Genomic DNA, 20,983 nt, shown 5'->3' with positions numbered 1-20,983 from the left:
AGAGAGGTTTATTTTTCCCTTTTCCTTTTTCAAGAAGGTTGAGTGATTCATGGGAGAACATATAGACTTCTGGGTGCTATAGGGCAATATGGTAAAAAATATGATATTTCTGAAAAATAATGAATTCCTATGCTGCAAATATAGTAATTCTTGTTCTGAGTTATCAGTTACAAGTAAATAGTCTGGAATGTGGCAAAAGTTATGTTAAATGATTTTTATGGTAACAGGGCGTGCATGCTAAGTCACTTCAGTTGTGTCTGATTCTATGTGACTCTGTGGACCATAACCCACCAGGCTTCTGTCCATGGGATTCTCCAGGCAAGAATACTGGAGTGGATTTCCATGCCCTCCTCCAGGGAATCTTCCTGACCCAGGGACTGAACCCATGTCTCTTGAGTCTCCTGCATTGGTCGGTGAGTTCTTTACCATTAGATTAATTACATAAAAATGAAAATATGGAATTTTCCTTTCCATCTTCCTTCATATCCTTATTCATTTCTTCCTTTTTCTCTCTGATAATGATTGATAAATTATTACCATTAATGAAGCTAACTATTAATATAGTAAATCCCTTACATATGAACCTTCAAATTGTGAACTTTGGAAGATGTGGACATGCATTCCCATGTCCAGCCACGTAAGGTAGTTCACCTGTCTGTTGTACATTGTCAGGTGCATGCATCCTCTACAAGCGGTTGTGCTTCTGTGTCCTTTATTGTACCTGTGTAGAGTATAGGCTTCCCTGGTGATCAATTGTAAAGAGTCTGCCTGACATCCAGGAGACACATGAGACGAAGTTGCCATCCCTGGGTCGGGAAGATCGCCTGAAGGGGGAAATGGGACCCACTCCAGTATTCTTGCCTGGAGAATCCCATGGACCAAGGAGCCTGGAGGGCCAAAGTCCATGGAGTCTCAAAAGAGCTGGACATGACTGAGCACACATGTACGTGATCCAGGACCCAGTCTCCAGATCATTCTGAGAAGGAGGGAGAGACCAACAATTTCATCCCCCCAACTTGATGGTTCCCATCTCTCCCTCTCCACACTCACCTGTGAATTCCCATGCTTTTTTTCTGCTGGCCTGATAATTATTCTGGAGTTTCAAGCCTTCTTGGAGTTCTCTGCTTCCACCCAGAGCTCAGTCCCAGGGAATATCAGTGCCTGATTCCACCAGAGATAGTCTACACAGGCCAACCAATCCCACACCCTGACCCTACCAGATCTCATAGTTTGTGGGGATCGGCCAGGATGATCAGGGGAGAGAGAATCACTCATGCTTTTTAATGTGACTTTTCTACGCCACCCTGGTCATGGCACCTGGTTCTCAGGGACCACGGAAGCAGGAGGTCAAAGGACTGGACCGTGTTGCTCATACAAGGAGATGTTGAAGATTCAGAAGCTCAGTGGTGTCTGAGCTGCAGAAAGGGGCAGATGCAGCCTCCGATAGTGCCTGAAATGGTGAAAGGTGTTGCTATTGGCTCTCAGGAGGGAGGGTGTAAGGGGTGGTCTATATAGGCCCTGGTCAGCACCCTGATGCCTCCTCACAGGCTGATCCTGCAGCTGGGACTGTGACCTTGAGGACGTGGGCTCAGGATGGCTCTGGGCAGACACCTCTCCCTGCGGGGACTCTGTGTCCTCCTCCTTGGCACCGTGGTGGGTGGTCAAGGTAAGAGCTGCCCTCTGTCTTGGGTCCACAGCAGGGAGTGGACCCCTCGGTGAAGGGAAAGGTGTCTGGAGTTCTGGAGCCAAGCCTCAGTGTTTTTGACTAAAAAGGAGCCACGGTGACTGTGAATACTGGTCTGTCTCCTGTGTGGGGTCCACTGGTCATAGCGGCATATTTTACAGAGCAGTGAGGTTTGGTCTGGACTGAGCTGGGTCAGCCTGAGTCCCCTTCTCTGTCTCCCTTGTTCTCAAGGAGCTTCTAGGGTCCCAGTGGCTCCCAGTGTGTGGAAGGTCCAGTGGCTGACCCCAGTGGGGACTCTGGGCTGTTCCCACACGCTCCACGTGCCTGGTGTGTGAGCACTGCCCCTGGGTCCCCGTGTTTTCCTGTCTATGCTCCTGTGGGCTCTGTGCTTGTGTGCACGCTCGCGCGTGTGTGTGTGTGTGTGAGAGAGAGAGTATGTGTATGAGGGTGACTGAAGAGCGTGTGAGGGTGAGTGAGGAGTGTGTGAGGGTGAGTGAGGAGTGTGTGAGGGTGAGTGTGTGCGTGTGTGTGTGTGTGTAAGGGGGGTGGATCCTGTCTGTGTGAGAGGAACGGGGCTGCTGAGCAGGGACTGAGTCCGCGGGTCTGTGAAGCACACAGGGTCCCACAGGGCTGGGGGTCATGGCTGCTGCATGTAACCAGGTCAGAGATATTTTGCACCTGCCTGCCTCTCTCTGGCTCCTCTCCCCCATCCCCTGGGCTCTCCTTTGCTCGCTGAAGTGTCTGCCCAGCACTGGGCTCTGTGAGAGACTCTGCCTGCTGGCCTTGCCTGTCCCCACCAGGTGTCCATTATGGAGCAGAGAAGCCCACAGCCAGGAGAGGGGACCTCTTGTCTGTAGAGATCAGTTAACGTGCAGCCCCAGGTGTATAAATTCCCGAGTCCCTCTCCTGGTGCCTGTGACGTTTGCTGATGTGCTGGGGGCCTGGGATGGTCCTTCCCTCTCCCAGGATCTGCTGTGGCTCTGTAGGGAGCTCTTTCTCTCTCGTGTCCTCTCCTGTCCCTCCCTGGAGCTGGTTTCCCCGAGTGAGAGAATGGCAGGGGTCAGGGATGGGGCTGCGGAGAATCTGGTCTCCAGCCTGGAGGAGGTGGCTCTCAGATGTGGGTGCTGGTCTGCTGAGACTCAGTGCTGCCCTGTCTCGTCTCAGAGCTCACTGTTGTCCCCTAGACCTCAGCCTCCAGCCCACAGCTCTCCTCAGGAAGGCCCCTCTCTTCTAGTATCTACTCCTTGAGTGCTGAGCAGATGCTCAACAGTCTCCTTCTGAGGACCTCTGGTGGGCAGAGGTGGGTTTTGGTTCCATGAAGAGGAAGATAATGGATGTTCTGATACAAGCTCCCTGCCTTACTAGGCAAACTGTAGACCATTTCCTCAGTAGCTTTTTAAGAAGCAAGAGTGTTTCACCAAAGCAAGCACTCTTCATTTTCTTTGAAACAATACCATTTAGAGTTATCCTACTAAAATTTTAGTCTTCATACAACATTAGACTTGCTCCCTTTAATATGATAGTCTTGGCTTTTCTGAGCATCTGATGATTTCTGAGCTGGGCACACATTATAGAAGTCTATTGAAATTCATGTTGGATGTAGGCATAAAATTATCCTGCAGATGCAATTTATGCTATTAGACACAAAAGCGTAAACCCTCAGTATTAAATAATTTAATATTAATATATATTATTTTGTAACCTGTTTCTACAATCAGTAATATATTTTGGACATTTTTCTATATCATTACCTATTCTTTTACACACTAAAATGTTTTATTGCAGAATTTAAAAATACAGGATATAATAGAAATACTATTGAAATGTTTAATTGCCTCCAGTTAATTCATTATATGGCTGAAATGCAATATACTCATCTAACCATCTCTATTGGAAACTTAGTTGTTTTCAGTGTTTTTGCCATTATGAAAAAAGTTGCTTTGTACTTCTTTACATTTAAGTAAGGACCATCCATAATTGTTTCTCTTAATAATATACTAAAAGTGGAGTTTTGATTTGCATTTCTCTAATAATGAGCAATGTTGAGCATCTTTTCACGTGTTTATTAGCCATCTGTATATCTTCTTTGGAGAAATGTCTCTTTAAGTCTTCTGCCCACTTTTTGATTCTGTTTTTTTTTTTTTTTTCTGGTATTGTACTTCATGAGCTGCTTGTATATTTTGGAGATTAGTTCTTTGTCATTGTTTCATTTGCTATTATTTTCTCCCATTCTGAGGCTTGTCTTTTCACCTTGCTTATATTAATAGTTTCCTTCATTGTGCAAAAGCTTTTAAGTTTAATTATGCCCCATTTGCTTATTTTTATTTCCATTACTCTAGGAGGTGTATCATAGAGGATCTTTCTGCGGTTTATGTCAAAGGGTGCTCTGCCTATGTTTTCCTATAAGAGTTTTATAGTTTCTGGCCTTACATTTAGGTCTTTAATCCATTTTGTGTTTATTTTGTGTACGGTGTTAAGAAATATTCTAATTTCAAATTTCCCAGCACCACTTATTGAAGGGACTGTCTTTCTTTATCGTATATTTTTGCCTCCTTTTTCAAAGATAAGGGGCCCATCAGTTCAGTTCAGTTCAGTCACTCAGTCGTGTCTGACTCTTTGTGACCCCATGAATCGCAGCACGCCAGGCCTCCCTGTCCATCACATTTCTCCCGGCAATCTTGATTTCAGCTTGTGTTTCTTCCAGCCAAGTGTTTCTCATGATGTACTCTGCATATAAGTTAAATAAGCAGGGTGACAATATACAGCCTTGACGTCCTCCTTTTCCTATTTGGAACCAGTCTGTTTTTCCATGTCCAGTTCTAACTGTTGCTTCCTGGCCTGCATACAGATTTCTCAAGAGGCAGGTCAGGTGGTCTGGTATTCCCATCTCTTAAGGAATTTTCCACAGTTTATTGTGATCCACACAGTCAAAGGCTTTGGCATAGGCAATAAAGCAGAAATAGATGTTTTTTCTGGAACTCTCTTGCTTTTTCCATGATCCAGCGGATGTTGGCAATTTGATCTCTGGTTCCTCTGCCTTTTCTAAAACCAGCTTGAACATCAGGAAGTTCACGGTTCATGTATTGCTGAAGCCTGGCTTGGAGAATTTTGAGCATTACTTTACTAGCATGTGAGATGAGTGCAATGAATATATATATGGAATCTAGAAAGATGATATTGATGAACTTATCTACAGGGCAGCAGTGGAGATGCAGACATAGAGAACAGATTTATGGTCACAGTGGTGGAGAGAGAAGGTGGATGATTTGAGAGAATAACACTGAAACATATACATTACCATATATAAAGTAGGTAGCCAGTGGGAATTTGCTGTATGACACAGGGAACCCAAAGCCGGTGCACTGTGACAACCTAGAGGGGTGGGATGGGGAGGGAGGTGGGAGGAAGGTTTAAGAGGGAAGGGATACATGTATACTTACGGTTGATTCATGTTGATGTATGGCAGAAGCCATTACAATATTGTGGCTGTTCAGTTGCTCAGTCCTATCTGATTCTTTGCAATCCCATGGACTGCAGCATGCCAGGCTTCCCTGTCCTTCACTAACTCCCAGAGCTTGCTCAAACTCATGTCCATTGAGTTGGTGATGCCATCCAACCACCTCATCCTGTGTCGTCCCCTTCTCTTTCTTCCTGCATTCAATCTTTTCCAACACCAAGGTCTTTTCCAGTGAGTCGGCTCTTTACATCAGGTGGTCAAAGTACCGGACTTTCAGCTTCAGCATCAGTCCTTCCAATGAATGCTCAGGACTGATTTCCTTTAGGATGGACTGGTTGGATCTCCTTGCAGTTCAAGGAACTCTCAAGTGTCTTCTCCAAAACCAAAGATCAAAAGCATCAGTTCTTCGTGTTAGGTAACAGATGACCAGGACACAAAAAGAGTGTCTAACAGGCTTTTAATGATTAGCACTACCGGACGGGGTTCCTGGACGAGGAAGGTCGAGGAAGTCTGCGCCCGGACCATGATGGGGGTGGTTTATATACATTCGTTTTGAGGGATGGTCAGGCTAGATCGCTGAAAAAGTTATGGTTAATGGACGGGGGTTCGGAGAGGTCGCCAGGCTGAGGCGTCGCGGGCTGACAGGTCCTTCTACGTGGCTGGGGTGGGGCGGCTTTGCTGGCGAAGTGTGCTGTCATTGATCCCCGGGATCTGGGAGGCTCCTTCCATTAGGGACTTCCCCCGCCCGCGGGAGAGAGGAGGGGTGGCCCATCATGGTCCCAGGGTCTGGCCGTACACTTCGGTGCTCAGCTTTCTTTATAGTACAACTTTCGTATCCATGAAAATGTTAGCTTCCACATAACCTCACCAACTTTGGCTTCTTAGAAAGTTTTAAAATCTTAGCTTGTTTTTATAGCAAAAACTCATGTATGTTAACTAATTTAATCCTTTATTTGTGAATTATTTTCTCATGACATTTGTTCTTTTCAACTTGCGATGTTTATCATATTTTCATGACTTATATAGAAGCTCTTGAGACTACTACTATCTACTACAACTACACTACCACCTATACTGCATTCACTTATATGAACTCATTTGAGTGCACAACAATCCTACAAGGAAGAATATACTTTTTATCCCCTGAAATAGATCACTGAGGCAAAGCAAAGTCACTTGCCCAAGGTCAGTCAGTTATAAGAAGTACAGGCAAGACTTGAACCCAAATAGTTTGGGTGCATGTCTTTGTGCTTATTGAATTATTCCATTTATAGGCTGAAGATGTTTCTTTCAGTCTATTGTTTCATTTTATCTTTCCCTTGTTTTCAGTTTCATGGGATTTGCTTTTTCTTTTCCTTTTGGCTTGTACTACGTGACACGTGGAATCTTACTGTCTGAACCAGGGATTAAACCTGCACCCCCTGTAGTGAAAGTGCAGAGTCCTAAGCACTGGATACCAGGTAAGTCCCTCATGGAAGTTTCTAATAATATTAATTGCCTATCGAAATTTCCTGTTGGTTGGCATCACTGACTCAATAGACATGAGTTTGAGCAAGCTCCAGGAGATGATGAAAGGCAGGGAAGCCTGGTGTGCTGCAGTCCATGGGGTCGCAAGAGTCGGATATGACTGAGCAACTGAATAACAACAAAAATTTCCTGTATTTGTTTTTACTTTCAGAGCCTTGTTATGAGAGTTCTTTGCCACATCAAGTTTAAGAAAATTATTTTATCCTTACTCTTATAATTTTGTGAATATATTTAAATATATTTCAATACTAAATAACTGTGTAAGTTATTTTATATATGATATCAAGTTCTATCTAATTTTATTTTTTTTATATCATACCTGAATGGTTTCTTATTCTTTTCTCACTGATTTTAATGCCACAGAGAAATGCACTAAATCACATCATTTCCACATGTTCTTTTTGGAATTTATTTAGACTTTCATCCACAAATGTTTATTGATTTAAAAATGGGCTGTGTGCTCAGATGCTCAGTTGTGTCTGACTCTATGACCCCATGGACTGTAGCCTGCCCGGCTCCTCTGTTCATGGGGTTTCCCAGGCAATAATTCTGGAGTTGGGTGCCACTTCCTACTTCAGGGTATCTTCCTGGCCCAGGGATAGAACCTGCATCTCTTACATTTCCTGCATTGGCAGGAGGATTCACTCGTGTGGTATGAACTCCATACCCTTTGCAGTTCCCCAGATGCTGAGGCCCCCGTGGTGATGAATGAAGTTCCCTGGCTCATAAAACTTATAGTCTAGTGCAGTTGGGCACCAAAACAAGAATTTATAATAAACTTTGATAACTGCCATCAGTTGGGACATCAGCAGGTTTACTTAATATAGCTGGGAGAAGCAGAGAAGGTGTCCCTAAAGAGGCAAAATTTAAATGAAGCTATGCATTCTAGAAATGAGTTATTCATTTAGAATTTATAGTAATGACAGTAAGCCTTTATATATAAACTCATATGCATGAATGTTTAGTATATGTCAATTGTATATAATATAATTTATCTAAATTGCTTATTTCAAGTATTAAAGGCTGAGAAATATATTCCAAGCTCCCATTACCATTAGTCCTCTGTCAATTTTCCCTTACATTCACAAAAGTTTTAGTCTATATCCCAGCTTTATTGGGATATAATCACCATGTGATAAGGTATAAGTGTAAGGTGTACGGTGTGATGGTTTGAAATACATATATACATTCTTCAAGGAAGATATACAGGTGGTCAAAAAGCAGGTGAAAATATGCTCAATGTCACTGATTATCAGAGAAATGCAAATCAAAACTACAATGAGGTATCACCTCACACTGGTCAGAACTGCCATCATCAAAAATCTACAAACAATAAATGCTGGAAAGAGTGTGGAGAAAAGGGAACTCTCCTACACTGTTGGTGGCAATGTAAATCGGTGCAACCACTATGAAGAACAGTATGGAGATGCCTTTACAAACTGAGAATAGGACTACCAACTGGTCTGGCAGTCCCACTCCTGGTCATGTATCCAGAGAAAACCATAACTGAGAGTATACACGCACCTTGGTGTTTATTGCAGCACTATTTACAGAGGCAAGACATGGAAGCAAGCTAAATGTCAATCAACAGAGAAATGGATAAAGAAGATGTGATATTATACAATGGAATATTACTCACTATAAAAAGAATGAAATAATGCCATTTGCTGCAACATGGGTGTAGGAGATTATCTTACTAAGTGAAGTAAATCAGACAGAGAAAGATGAATATCACATATATACAGTGGCACATTACTCAGCCACAAATAGGAGTGAAATTGGGTCATTTGTAGAGATGTAGATGGATCCAGAGACTGTCATACAGGTGAAGCAAGTCAAAAAGGAAAATGAATATCACGTATTAAAACATATACATGGAATCTAGAAAAACGGAATAGATGATCTTATTTGTAAAACAGAAACAGAGACACAGACATAGCGTGGACACTGGGGTGGGGGGAGAAGGGGCTGGGATGAACTGGGAGATTGGGATCGACATATATACTTCTATTGATACTCTGTATAAAATCGATAACTAATGAGAACCTACTCAGGGAACTCTACTCAGTCCTCTGTGGTGATCTAAATAGGAAGGAAATCCAAAGAAGAAGGGATATATGTATACATATGGCTGATTCCTTTGCTGTACAGTAGAAACACAACATTGAAAAGCAACTATACTCCCATTAAAATTAATTTTAAAACCATACAAATGAACTTATTTACAAAATAGAAACAGATTTATAGATACCAAAAACAAACTTACGGTTACCAAAGGGGAGACACCGGGAGTAGGGGAGAGACATAAATCAGGAGTCTGGGGTTAACATACACACACCCTGCTACATGTAAGACAGATAACCTGCATGAACTTACTGTATAGCACGGGAGCTCTGATCAGGATTCTGTGATAATCTATACAAGAAAAGAATCTAAAAAAGAATGAATATGCATATATATAAACAAATCACTGTGCTGTATACCTGAAACTAGCACAACATTGTAAATCAACTATACTCTAGTAAAATTAAAATGTTAAAAAAGAATATATATATTATGGAATGATTACCACAATTAAGTTTACTAACACATCTGTCACATCATATAATTATTTTTTCTGTGTGTGTGTTACGAGTACTTTTAAGGTTGACTTTATTAGTAATGATCATGAACACAATCCAATATTATCAGCTAGTCACACGTACATTCCAGCCCCAAAGCTTATTCATGTTATAAGTAGTTTGTACCACTTGATGATCATCATTCCTTCCTCCCACCCCCATTCCTGCCTAGGCAACTACCATTTTACCCTCTGTTTCTACGAATTTAGTTTTTTTTTAGATTCCACATATAAATGAGATCAAAGAATGTTTTCCTTATTTCGTTTAGCCTCCTGCCCTCCTACGTTAGTTATATGTTGCTTCAGATTATTGCAAAACTTGGCAGCTGAAAGCGGAAAACCTCTAGCATCACATGATTTCTGTGGGCAGGAATTGATATGACTTATCCGGGTCTCTGACACACGATGTCTCACAAGGTGCAATCATCTGAAGTTTCAACCACTCAAACCAACTCACGTGGATGTCACCAACGTTCAGACCTTGCTGGACTGTTTAACTGAGAGCCTCAGTCCCTTGCTGGCTGTTGGTTAGAGGCCTGCCTCAGGTCCTCGTCATGCAGATTTCTCCATAATTAGGTCATACCATGGCAACTGGCTTCAACAGAGCAAGACAGAGAGCAAGACAGGTAGCAAGGGGGAAACCAGTCGTCTTGAATCCTAATCTCTCAAGTGACAGTGTTTTTGTTGTTCAGTCACTAAGTCGTGTCCAACTCTTTGGGATCCCATGGAGTGCAGCCCATCAGGCTCTTCTGTCCACGGAATTCTCCAGGCAAGAATACTGGAGTGAGTTGCCAATTCCTTCTCCAGGGGATTGTCCCAGATCAGGGATTGAAACCCTATCTCCTACATTGATTGGTACACAGATTTTTTTTTTTTTAGACATTGAGCTGCCAGGCAAGCCCTTTAAGTAACATAGCTTTTGTCAAATTTCATTCGTTAGATGCATGTTACTAGGTACATTCGAGTGTGACGATTACACAAGGACATGAACACAGGTGGCAGGAATAACCGGGACACTGTAGAGCCTGTTCCCCAGCCCTCTGTTTCTGAGCTGGATGAGATGCTCCCTATGGACAGGGAAGGAGAGGGAGGGTTCTTCCCTGGATCCCGGGCTACGAGCTGTATTTGAGATGGGGAAGCTGTGCCCTAGTAGCCTTGGGCACATCTACAGGGAGGGCAGCATCCAGAGTCTCTGAAGGCCTGTCCTCGGTGGTGTCCCTGGAGCTGGTTCTACAGGCTCCTGAGAAATACCTGGTACCTCCCGTCCTGCTCCATGTTCAGTGATGGCACACTGAGAATGAAAGATTGTTGTTGAATTACGACGCCGGGATTCTTGCTCCCCGGAGGAGAAGAATTCAGTCCGGGGGCCAAGAATCCCGGCGTCATAATTCAACAACAACCTTTCATCTTGGGGGCTTGTCCGGGATCCTTCAGGACAAGGTAAGGATGCTTGGAGCTCTAATTCTTTGTTCTCTTAGTGAACATGTTTTCTGCTGTGCTTTACTAACTCTACAGTGTGCTTGTGTGAATGAATGACATGCCCTGCGCGAAGCAAGTGAGGAGCCTTGCTCTGCGGTTCCATGGTGATCTCATATGGCTTATGGCAGAAACCTGTCGGGGGTTTATACTGACCTGCCAGTGCCAAGAGGCACCCAATGACTCCTTTGGGAACCGACCAGAAATGGGCAAAGCGTGTGGACCAAACTCTCTTTCTCAGTCAATATTTTCAGTCTCTTTGACCATTTCATAACTAAGTTGGCCTAAAGCTCAACATTCAGAAAACAAAGATCATGGCATCTGGTCCCATCACTTCATGGGTAATAGATGGGGAAACAGTGGAAACAGTGTCAGACTTTATTTTTTTTGGGTTCCAGAATCACTGCAGATGGTGACTGCAGCCATGAAATTAAAAGACGCTTACTCCTTGGAAGAAAAGTTATGACCAACCTAGACAGCATATTCAAAAGCAGAGACATTACTTTGCCGACTAAGGTCCGTCTAGTCAAGGCTATGGTTTTGCCTGTGGTCATGTATGGATGTGAGAGTTGGACTGTGAAGAAGGCTGAGCACCAAAGAATTGATGCTTTTGAACTGTGGTGTTGGAGAAGACTCTTGAGAGTCCCTTGGACTGCAAGGAGATCCAACCAGTCCATTCTGAAGGAGATCAGCCCTGGGATTTCTTTGGAAGGAATGATGCTAAAGCTGAAACTCCAGTACTTTGGCCACCTCATGAGAAGAGTTGACTCATTGGAAAAAACTCTGATGCTGGGAGGGATTGGGGGTGGGAGGAGAAGGAGACGACAGAGGATGAGATGGCTGGATGGCATCACGGACTCGATTGATGTGAGTCTGAATGAACTCCGGGAGTTGGTGATGGACAGGGAGGCCTGGCGTGCTGCGATTCATGGGGTCACAAAGAGTCGGACACTACTGAGTGACTGAACTGAACTGAACCTAATCTATCGGATCATAGACTTTCAAGGGACTTGTGATCTATACTGTTACTGTGTACTGTGGCTTAGGTCCCAAACTTGGATTGGTCGTCAAGAAAGCGCCTAGCCTTGCTAGGAATCGAAAGTTCAGAAGCTCGATGGAGCTCTAGCCCCAAGAACATCCCGGACGAGCCCCCAAGATGAAAGGTTGTTGTTGAATTACGACGCCGGGATTCTTGGCCCCCGGAGGAGAAGAATTCAATCCGGGGCCAGAGACGAGGCTTGATCGTTCAGAGCTTTTGTGTAACAAAGTTTTATTAAAGTATAAACGAGATAGAGAAAGCTTCTGATATAGGCATCAGAAGGGGGCAGAAAGAATACCCCCCCCCCCCCCCCCACCGCCCCCGCTAGTCTTTAGCTGGATGTTATATAGTCATCAGCAGTCTGTTAATGAAAGAAAGGAATGTCTCAAAACGTAGAATGGCACCAGGCCCCTCACCCATAAGATGTATTTTGGGATAATCTTGGCTCCAAATGGTTCATCTTGGGCCATAAAAGGATTAACTTGAATCTTGAAGAAGGGCAGAGCACCATACAAATAGTGTCGTTTACATAGATTAGAGCAACGATATCGGAGTTATAACATACTTTTTTATCAAGTAGGTTCTGAGCCCAAAAGGCGGAGCCGACTTGAAGACAGAGTTTGGGGTAAATGCATAGTATATTAGCATAGCTTAAGATAAACATTTCCATAAGAAAAGGCAATGGTTAACTTCAAGTGAAACCAGGTGTCATTATGGCAACACAGAATTTTAAGAGACACCTCCTTTTAAATTTGTATAGAGAAGGAAAAAAATATCACTAGTTTGTTTCTTCCTGCCACTTAAGGGAGATAAAAATGTCTGACACTTGCAGGCTATTTCCTCCATTTGGAGACCCCTGGCCTTCCTGCCTGTTACCCTCTCAAGAGCTTAGAGTTGGCCATTATAGGAATATTTGTATCACAGAAGTCAAGAAATGCTATTCACAGGAGTTTTTTCCTCTCGGACAACTCATTTTTAAATACTTATCAGCACACCACTACATGGTCTCCTAAAATCTCTCCCGTGTCCTGTGTCTGTGTCTCTCTAGAAACTCTGGAGCTGAGGTTAAAGGATGGAGCCCACAGCTGTGAGGGGAGAGTGGAAGTGAAGCACCAAGGAAAATGGGACACTGTGTATGTTCAGTACTGGTTTCTGGAGGATGCAAATATGTTGTGCAGACACTTGGAATGTGGAGTTGCCACTGATGCTCCCAGAGGGTCTTATTTTGGACCAAGACTTGGCACTATTTGGTATTTCTATCTTTCCTGCAACAGGACAGAGCCTGAATCAGCTTTGAGTATCAATAACTGTGTTCAACCTGATTTTAAAAACTATACTCATATCTTGTCTCATGACCAGGATATTGGAGCAGTCTGCTCAGGTAAGCCCTGTCTGGTCTGGGAGGGGATATCCAGCAGGAAAGACCTCAGTCTCATTCCCAGAATGATCATGGGAAAACCAGATCACAGACTTTAGAGTGTCCTTGGGGGAAGACTCCGGGCACGGTGGTTCCTGGATTGTGAGGTCCTCAAGAGAGTGAAAGGGCCTGCTTGGCCCTGGACAGTATAGGCTTCAGACCTGTGGACAGTTGGACTCTTCACATCTCTATGATGTGTCGTAAGAGGCAGGGAGGTGAGGTCAAATGTTACAAAGAAGTACAACCACTGAACTTTGCTTTTATATAAAAGTATGATGAATAAGTTTCATCTTGGTAACTGCTTTTTATTCTTTTGGGATGACCAGTCAGGTTTGGCCACAAGAGAGGACATAAGAGAGGGGCAGGCACACATGGTTTGGTATGCTCTCTGGTCTTAGAGAAACAGGGTCACCAAAGGAACGAGGGAACCATATCAGGGAGGCTGCAAGGGAGCTGGCTCAAGAAAGCACGGAGAGCCAAAAGAAAGAGTCACACGGACAAGTGACAAGTGACAACACTGGGGTCAGGGTGCAGTTACACAAGGAAAAAGCACGAGGGTATTTCACTGGTTCACTTGAATGTCACTAGATCACATTCAGGCCAGAAGGAGGATTTGTGGCAGCAGCTAGAGTCATCTTACAGGTGCACCTGGGTGGGGAGCTCACATCCCATTAATGGGGGTGTTGACACAACAGGGAAACATAACTAGCAAAACACGTACTAAGGGCAGTGGGGCTAAGAGGACCTGAATGACTCATGAGATGTGTTCAGGGCTAAGTGTGTTTGACCTGTGTCAGGGTGGAGGCAGTGAAGGCAGCAGTGAAACTAGGGTTTGAGGAGTCATCACAGTATCTCCCCGAGATGTTTCCAGTTGTTACCACAATGGTGGAAGAGACACCATAGACATTATTCCCATTAGACCAGGTGGACTAGAGGAAAATCAGGTTTCACAGTGAATTCCTAATGTAGGTGGTTGAGTCTTTGAAAATGGTCAGCCGTCTGGTGGGTGGGACAGGGGGAGCCCTGAGAACATCTGCAGTAGGTTTCTAGCAGCTCGTAGCCAATCAGCTCTTTTGGGGATGATCTCTGCAAAAGTGATTTTTCCAGTCTCACCCTCAGCAGATCTTTGATGATACTTGTTGAGACCTCCTAAGAAAAGAATTATTTTCATTTTTAAGTTACTTTGAAGTATGGATGACATACAACTTGAAACGTAGGGAGGTAAGTATACATCTGTGAAATCATTACCATGATGTGTGCATAAACCTATTCATCACTGCAAATATTTTCTTCTGTTATTATTATTAAAAATAATTATTTTCAAGGGGCATTTGAATTTCAGAAAGAAAATTTTCTGTTAAGAAAACCTGTTTTCTCACATTTCAAGTAACATTCTTTATTGTCACAATGCCCTAATCATGATTCCAACTGCAGACAAACTGGTGGAAACACTATATAGCAGTCTCTGCTTTATTTTGATTAATCAGCTTGTAAATAAAAATGGAGTGTGCTATGTTTGAACTTTGTGAGATATTGAAGCCTCTAATATTATTATTTTAAGAAAAATGATGTCTTGATGGGCTTCCCAGGTGGCGCTAGTGGTAAAGAATCTGCCTGCCAATGCAGGAGACATAAGAGATGTGGGTTTGATCCCTGGGTCAGGAAGATCCCCTGGAGGAGGAAATGGCAACCCACTCCAGTATTCTTGCGTGGAGAATCCCATGGACAGAGGAGCCTGGTGGGCTAAAGTCCATGGGGTCTCAAAGAGCTGGACATGACTGAAGTGGCTTAGCATGCAGGCATGTAATGTCTAGATATTAATTTCTGGTTAAGATACCCTTGAAAATTAAAATGATGTTCTGGCATTTAAACCTTGATAACAGTTTTTACTTCTTAACACTGCTTTACTTTAGGCTTTCACGTACTTATGAACTGTTTTTTTTTTTTTTTCTCTCTCTCTCTGCTAATCTCTTCATCAGTTTTCTCTCTCTGGTCTATCCCTTCTATATTTTCAGGAACATGTCTTAGTGATGTTTGAGTGGAGGTAGGCCAAAGTGGAAGAAGAGAATAGCATGTCTGTTCAGTTCTCTAACTGAAACTGAAGTCTTGGAGTTTCTTCTTCTTCTCAATTTTAGGAAAGTGGATGCGAAGGAGAGTTTCATCCCCTTTACTGGAATTTTTGGAAGTGAAGTACTATGTTTAGGAGAAATCCAGAGCAGAAACATGACCTGAGAAGGATGTAGAGGGCCTTGCATGAAATACAGAGAGGACTTCAAGAGGTTCAGAGAAAATTTGGGAGGGGCTTCACAAACTGAGGACTGTGGTGCTGAAGTGCAAAATGGTGAGGAGATGAAGACGCAAGGATTGCAGGAAGGGAGGTTGGGAATCAACATCCAGGTCAACTCCCACATTCACCACAGCCTCCGAGTGACACTTCCCTTCTGCTCTCATTCCTTCCTGCCCTCCCTGCCTTTATTTTGACGTGGGAGTCGTTTCTGAGCTCCATGGAAGAGCTGGCATTTCAAGGCTGCAATTTGCTTTGTGAGACGTTTCTGTAGTAAGGATTCTATTTCTTTAACAAATACAGGCCTGCTCAGATTTTCCAATTTTTGTGCCATCAAATTTTGGTAGTTGTATTTTCAAGTAGTTTTTAAGGACTCAGACCAATTTTCAAATTGGGATAAAATTTTGTTTATATCTCATATCTTTTAAATATCGGTAAGATCTATAAGGGTTTCCCGGCTGGCTCAGCCAATAAAGAATCTGCCTGCAGTGCCGGAGACCTGGCTTCGATCCTGGTTTGGGAAGATTCCCTGGAGAATGGAATGGCAATCCACTCCAGTATTCTTGCCTGGGGAATCTTATGGACAGAGGAGTCTGGCAGGCTACAGTCCAAGGGATCACAAAGAGTTGGACACGACTGGGTGACTAACACTTCAAATTCAAAGGTCTATAATGTTAACCCCTCTTTCATTTATGGTGGCATTAAATTTGTGTATTCTCTCCTTTTTTTGTCTTGACTGTTTTTTTTTTTTTGCTAGAGGATTATCAGTTTTATTATTCTTTCAAAAAGAATTGCCATTTGACTTTATTTATTTTATTTTTTGTGTATGCTTCCTATTTCATTGATTTTTGTTGGTTTTTACTCTTCTCTTTTGTTTTGATTTCCTGTATTTTTATAGATTCTTGAGATGGGATCTTAGATCATTTGCTCTCAGTTTTATTTTCTATTATAACATAGGTATCAAGGAAGCATCAAAGCTATAAATTTTCTTTTAAACACCATATCAGCTGCATCACACTGATTTTGAAGCTACATAATTTCTTTTGTATTTTGTCATCGTGAAATGTTCCTTTTTTCTCTCTGAATATATTCTTTGTTCTATAGTCTTACTTTGTACAATATTAACATAGATAGTATAGTTTTCTCTGATCAGTGTTTGCATGGTTTATCTTTTTTGACCTCTATAATATGTTTCTGTGTTTATATTTGTTTTTGTATACAGTTTATGATTTTTTCTTATTTTTGTCTAGTCTGATTATCTTGCTTTTATTTGGAATGTTTAAATTATTTAAATTTAATACAATCATTTATATAGTTGGGTTTAAGTTTACTAACTTGCTGTTTGTTTTATGTTTTCTTTGTTCCTATTTTAATCTTTAACTGGATGTTTTTAATATTTTATTTTATGCACTTTATTGGTGCATTAGCTATGCTTCTTTTTTCAGAGTTTACCATAATTTTGAAATTATTACTCTTTAATCACACTTTTCTTTAAATTATATCATGTCTCTTATTATATAATGTAAGACCTTGCTATAGTATACTTCTATTTCCCTGTTCTTATTATTTGTGCTACTATTGTCACACATTCTACTTGTAAATATATTATGAATTTTGTAATATAAGGCAGTTGTTTTTGTCTTAAATATTCTAGTCTTTTAAAAATGAGAAAGAGATTTTCAAATATTTACTTGCAGAATTATCATTTAGAACCATTCTTGTAGCTTTGGGGAGATTCAAATTTTCTTCTATTTTTAATTTCATTTAACTTTTAGACTGTTAGATAACATTTTTGTGTAGTATAAGTCTGGTGGCCTCAAATTCTATCATCTTTTATTCATCTGAAAATACGTTTTCTTTCAGTTTTGAAAGTTATTTTCAAAAGTGTTTGAATTCTAAGTTAATATTCCCCGCTGCCCCCACCCTCATACTTTAAAGATGTTTTTGCATTATTGTTTGGCTTGCATTACTTCAAACAAGAAGTCAGTAATACTTAAATTTTTTCCCTTGTACATAGTATGTCAATTTTTCCTGACTACTTTTAAGATTTGTTTTTGTTTATGAGTGGGTTTCAGCAGTATATTATCAAGTGCCCTAGGTGGTTTTGTTTACGTTCTTCTTGCCTGAGGTTTGTTTAGCCTCTAGGATCAGTGGGTTTTGTTATGCCCAGTGTCCGAGTCCCCAAAACTGAGAGAATAAGACATCCACAGCAATGCAAAAGCATAAAGGGGTTTATTGCTAGCTCGAGCTAGGGCTCAAGTCTCATCCAGCACAGTGGAGTCTTGACGAGAGCCCCGAGCTCTGAATCACATCTACTTTTATACAGACGGTTCTTTGTTCCTGTAACAGCATAGCTGATTGGTTAAACTGTATGCTTGCATGGGACTTTTAAACCTCGCATCCCTATCCAGATTGGCTCAGGTCTGGCGTGGGCGGGGGGCTATGGGGATTTTTTTCCGATTGGTCCTAACATTCCCCCCTGTCTTCAGCTACATAGAGGAATCTTCCTCTTTATTTTGGGGCAGGGCCTGATACTGTTGCCTCAGTACCATCAGTTGGATGGTATTGACATGGTCTTTTACAAAGGCAACAAGCTTAGTTATTATGCATGGACCAAAAGTAAGTATTAATAGTAGCACTATTAGAGGGCCCACCAGGGTGGAAATTAGCGTTGTTAACCACAGGGACTGTTGGAACCAGGACTCAAATCAATATTGAGACATTTTTCTTTCTTTCTTTTTTTTTTTTTCTGATTTAGCCCTTCTCTTATCTTGGCCAGGGACTCCCTGATTACCTCTGAGTGATTCACATAAAAACAACATTCTTCCTCTAACACAGCACATAGGCCCCCTGAGAGACTTCATACTCAAGATACTTTTCGGGAATTGGGGTGGAGGTCTCTTTCTTCTGTAACTTCTTCCTGCTGTGCATGGGTGTAGGCCTGCTTAGCAGAGCAGAAGACTCTCTACCTGCTCTAAGTTGGGGTTTTCCACATCTGAAACCAGCTTCTACCCTTGTGGTTGCAGCAATTTAGTTGGCCCCTCTCAGAGATGAAATAGACAAGGGCCAAACAAGAGACCTAACAGGATGGTCATCTCTGGCCCCCAGAAACAGAAGGCAACATTTGGGATGAGGGTTTGTGACCCCTTCTGATCGGTTGGTGGTTAGGCAACAGAGCAGTGCTCCAAAAATCTTGTGTTCAGTCTGAAGTTACCATCTTCCACCTGGGTGGGGGCTCAAAGACATTGTTATGCATATTTCTTTGAGTAGGAACCAGGACTCTGTCCGGAGGCTGTACCAGTCTTTGATTGTTTCTGTTTTTGTATCCCCTCCCTTCCCTGATTAGCAACTGTTTGAATCCATGCTTTGGAATTCAGGGAAGGCCAAGGAGGCTGAACAAAGTCTATATCCTACAGATAAGAAATGGAGAACACAGAGCAGATCTGTACTCCAGAGCCCCACAGAGTCCTGCTCAGTTTTAATTTTAGTGAACTAGGCAACAATGACTATGATAACTTCCTGTCAAAATAGGGCATAGGACTGCCCTAGCTTGGAGCAATACAAGCTCTAATCTGAAAGTACATCCATAGTATCACCTAGTTATTTTCCAGGATATCTGAACCTTAGCTACTCTATTTTGACTTTTAATTGTAAACTATTTCTTAATAGCCAAAGCAGATTTCACCGTTAATGATGTCAGTGTTTCTCTAGATATGAGAAGATGCAAGAATTAGGACTCATAAACTCTTCTCCTGAAAAGATCTAACTATCTGACGGCCTGTTCTGCCAGTTTTTCCCCGAGCACAGAGTGCCTCATTCCTGATTTTCACCCTGAACTCTTTTCAGGGGCCTTGAAAGTCAGCAGTTGCAGCGGCCATGATTTAATCTTTGTAGATGCAGATGGCGAGTGTCAGTCTTCAATTGGCAGAGCCCCTTTTTGCTCATAAACTTGACCATGATTATGAGGGGGGGGCACTTCATGACCATTTTATCCCATGGTGCTGAGAATGTCCATTCTCAGGTTTGGCAAAGATTCTGTTGACAGGCCACTTAATGTGCTGTTACTGGGCTAGGCCATGAAACAGTATCCAAAATTCTCTGGACCACCTGTCTTATTAGCTTCTTGGTCCAGGAAAATATTCCCTCTTGTTGCTTCTTGCCATATCTAGAGTTACACTGTCATCATCGATCTCATATGGGACTATATATTATCCTATTAGAGGCCTCACACACATATTGGACAGTGTAAGAAACAGCAATTTTGTAAGACAGGGGAAATACAAATAACATAGCCAGCAGTATTAGTAAAGTCGCAAGTAAGACTTATGTTAAAAACTTCCATTAGATGTAGCCCAGTATATCTTCAGGTCATCTGACTTAGTCTGTCCTGTAGAATCTTTATCTTCCAGGGAAATTATATATTGGCACCATCTATAAGGAACATAGCCCAGTTTTCTAGTGTTACTAGACTGATTATCTTTAGTATGATTTATTTATTTATTTATTTATTTATTTCCAACAGAGAAGACTTTAAACCTAAATTATTGTAGCCTGATATTATCCATATAAATCCATCCCATAATTGTGGGAGATTTTTCCCTTCTTTGTGGAAACTTTTCTTGTTCTGATTGAGCTTGGGTAGTAGGAAAAACTCAAATTTATAGCCAGAGTCAGAGCGGGCATTATTAATTGGCCCAGTGAGGGGATCCTATCTAGTAATACCATAGTGACCTGAATATGACTATAATTTTTAAGTAAATTTTCTCAGGGCCAACCAGTTAGAGTCTGGTAGTAGAGAAATTTACCAAGGTAACCCAGAACTAGACACAGGTAATTGGCCACAAACCCAACAATTGGATTGATTTTTAAAACTAGTATAGGATCAGGCCTATAATAGAAAAGCATTTGACTTATATGCAAAGTTCTAAGAAGTCAAGAAAACATAAATGATCATACGAATCAGGTCCTGCATCTTGGGGAAGCTGTCTACCTCTGATGTCATCGTCTGCTCATCCTGGTGTAGTGTAGTTTCTCCTGATAAAAAAGTCCTTCCATCCATGTTGGAGACAGTCCCTTAAATTATGTCTTTTTCCAGTCCTGGTTGCAGGTCATGAGGCATCTGATCTTCATCCAAAGATAGGTTACTGAGATAAGCTTCAGAAACAAACTTAGGATGTTTTTCAAGAATTCACTTAAATTTTACATCAATATCACATAACAGCAAAGAACTATCTAAGAGATGAGTCTTACTAGATGCAGACCTCCATTAACAACCTGGGATTTAACGTTTTGAAATATCTTTTTCTCCTTATAGTTACCCTAATTTTTATTAAATATAACCAAATTAAGGCTAGTTTATTTGCAAAATAGGTCTGTTCTCACTGATTTTGGTCTGATGATTTTTATAACCATACTTGATTATAGGCTTTTTATTTTGCTGAAACATTTATAGAGTCTCAGACTAAACTTTTAAAATAAA

At 41.9% G+C, this 20,983-nt stretch overlaps 1 protein-coding gene across 1 annotated transcript in view; it reads left to right on the top strand.

Moving 5' to 3' along the window:
• Positions 1-1,593: 1,593 nt before the first annotated feature.
• The window catches only part of LOC138437863 (scavenger receptor cysteine-rich domain-containing protein DMBT1-like), a 226,394-nt gene continuing 207,004 nt past the window's right edge, over positions 1,594-20,983 (top strand). Inside the window, 2 exon segments of the mRNA XM_069585832.1 lie at positions 1,594-1,666; positions 12,852-13,184. Coding sequence (XP_069441933.1) covers positions 1,594-1,666; positions 12,852-13,184 — 406 coding nt within the window.

Source organism: Ovis canadensis, chromosome 3, assembly GCF_042477335.2.
Source record: "Ovis canadensis isolate MfBH-ARS-UI-01 breed Bighorn chromosome 3, ARS-UI_OviCan_v2, whole genome shotgun sequence".
NCBI lineage: Eukaryota > Metazoa > Chordata > Mammalia > Artiodactyla > Bovidae > Ovis > Ovis canadensis.
Note: the sequence above shows the minus strand (reverse complement) of the source record. Positions and strands in the feature narration are given on the sequence as shown.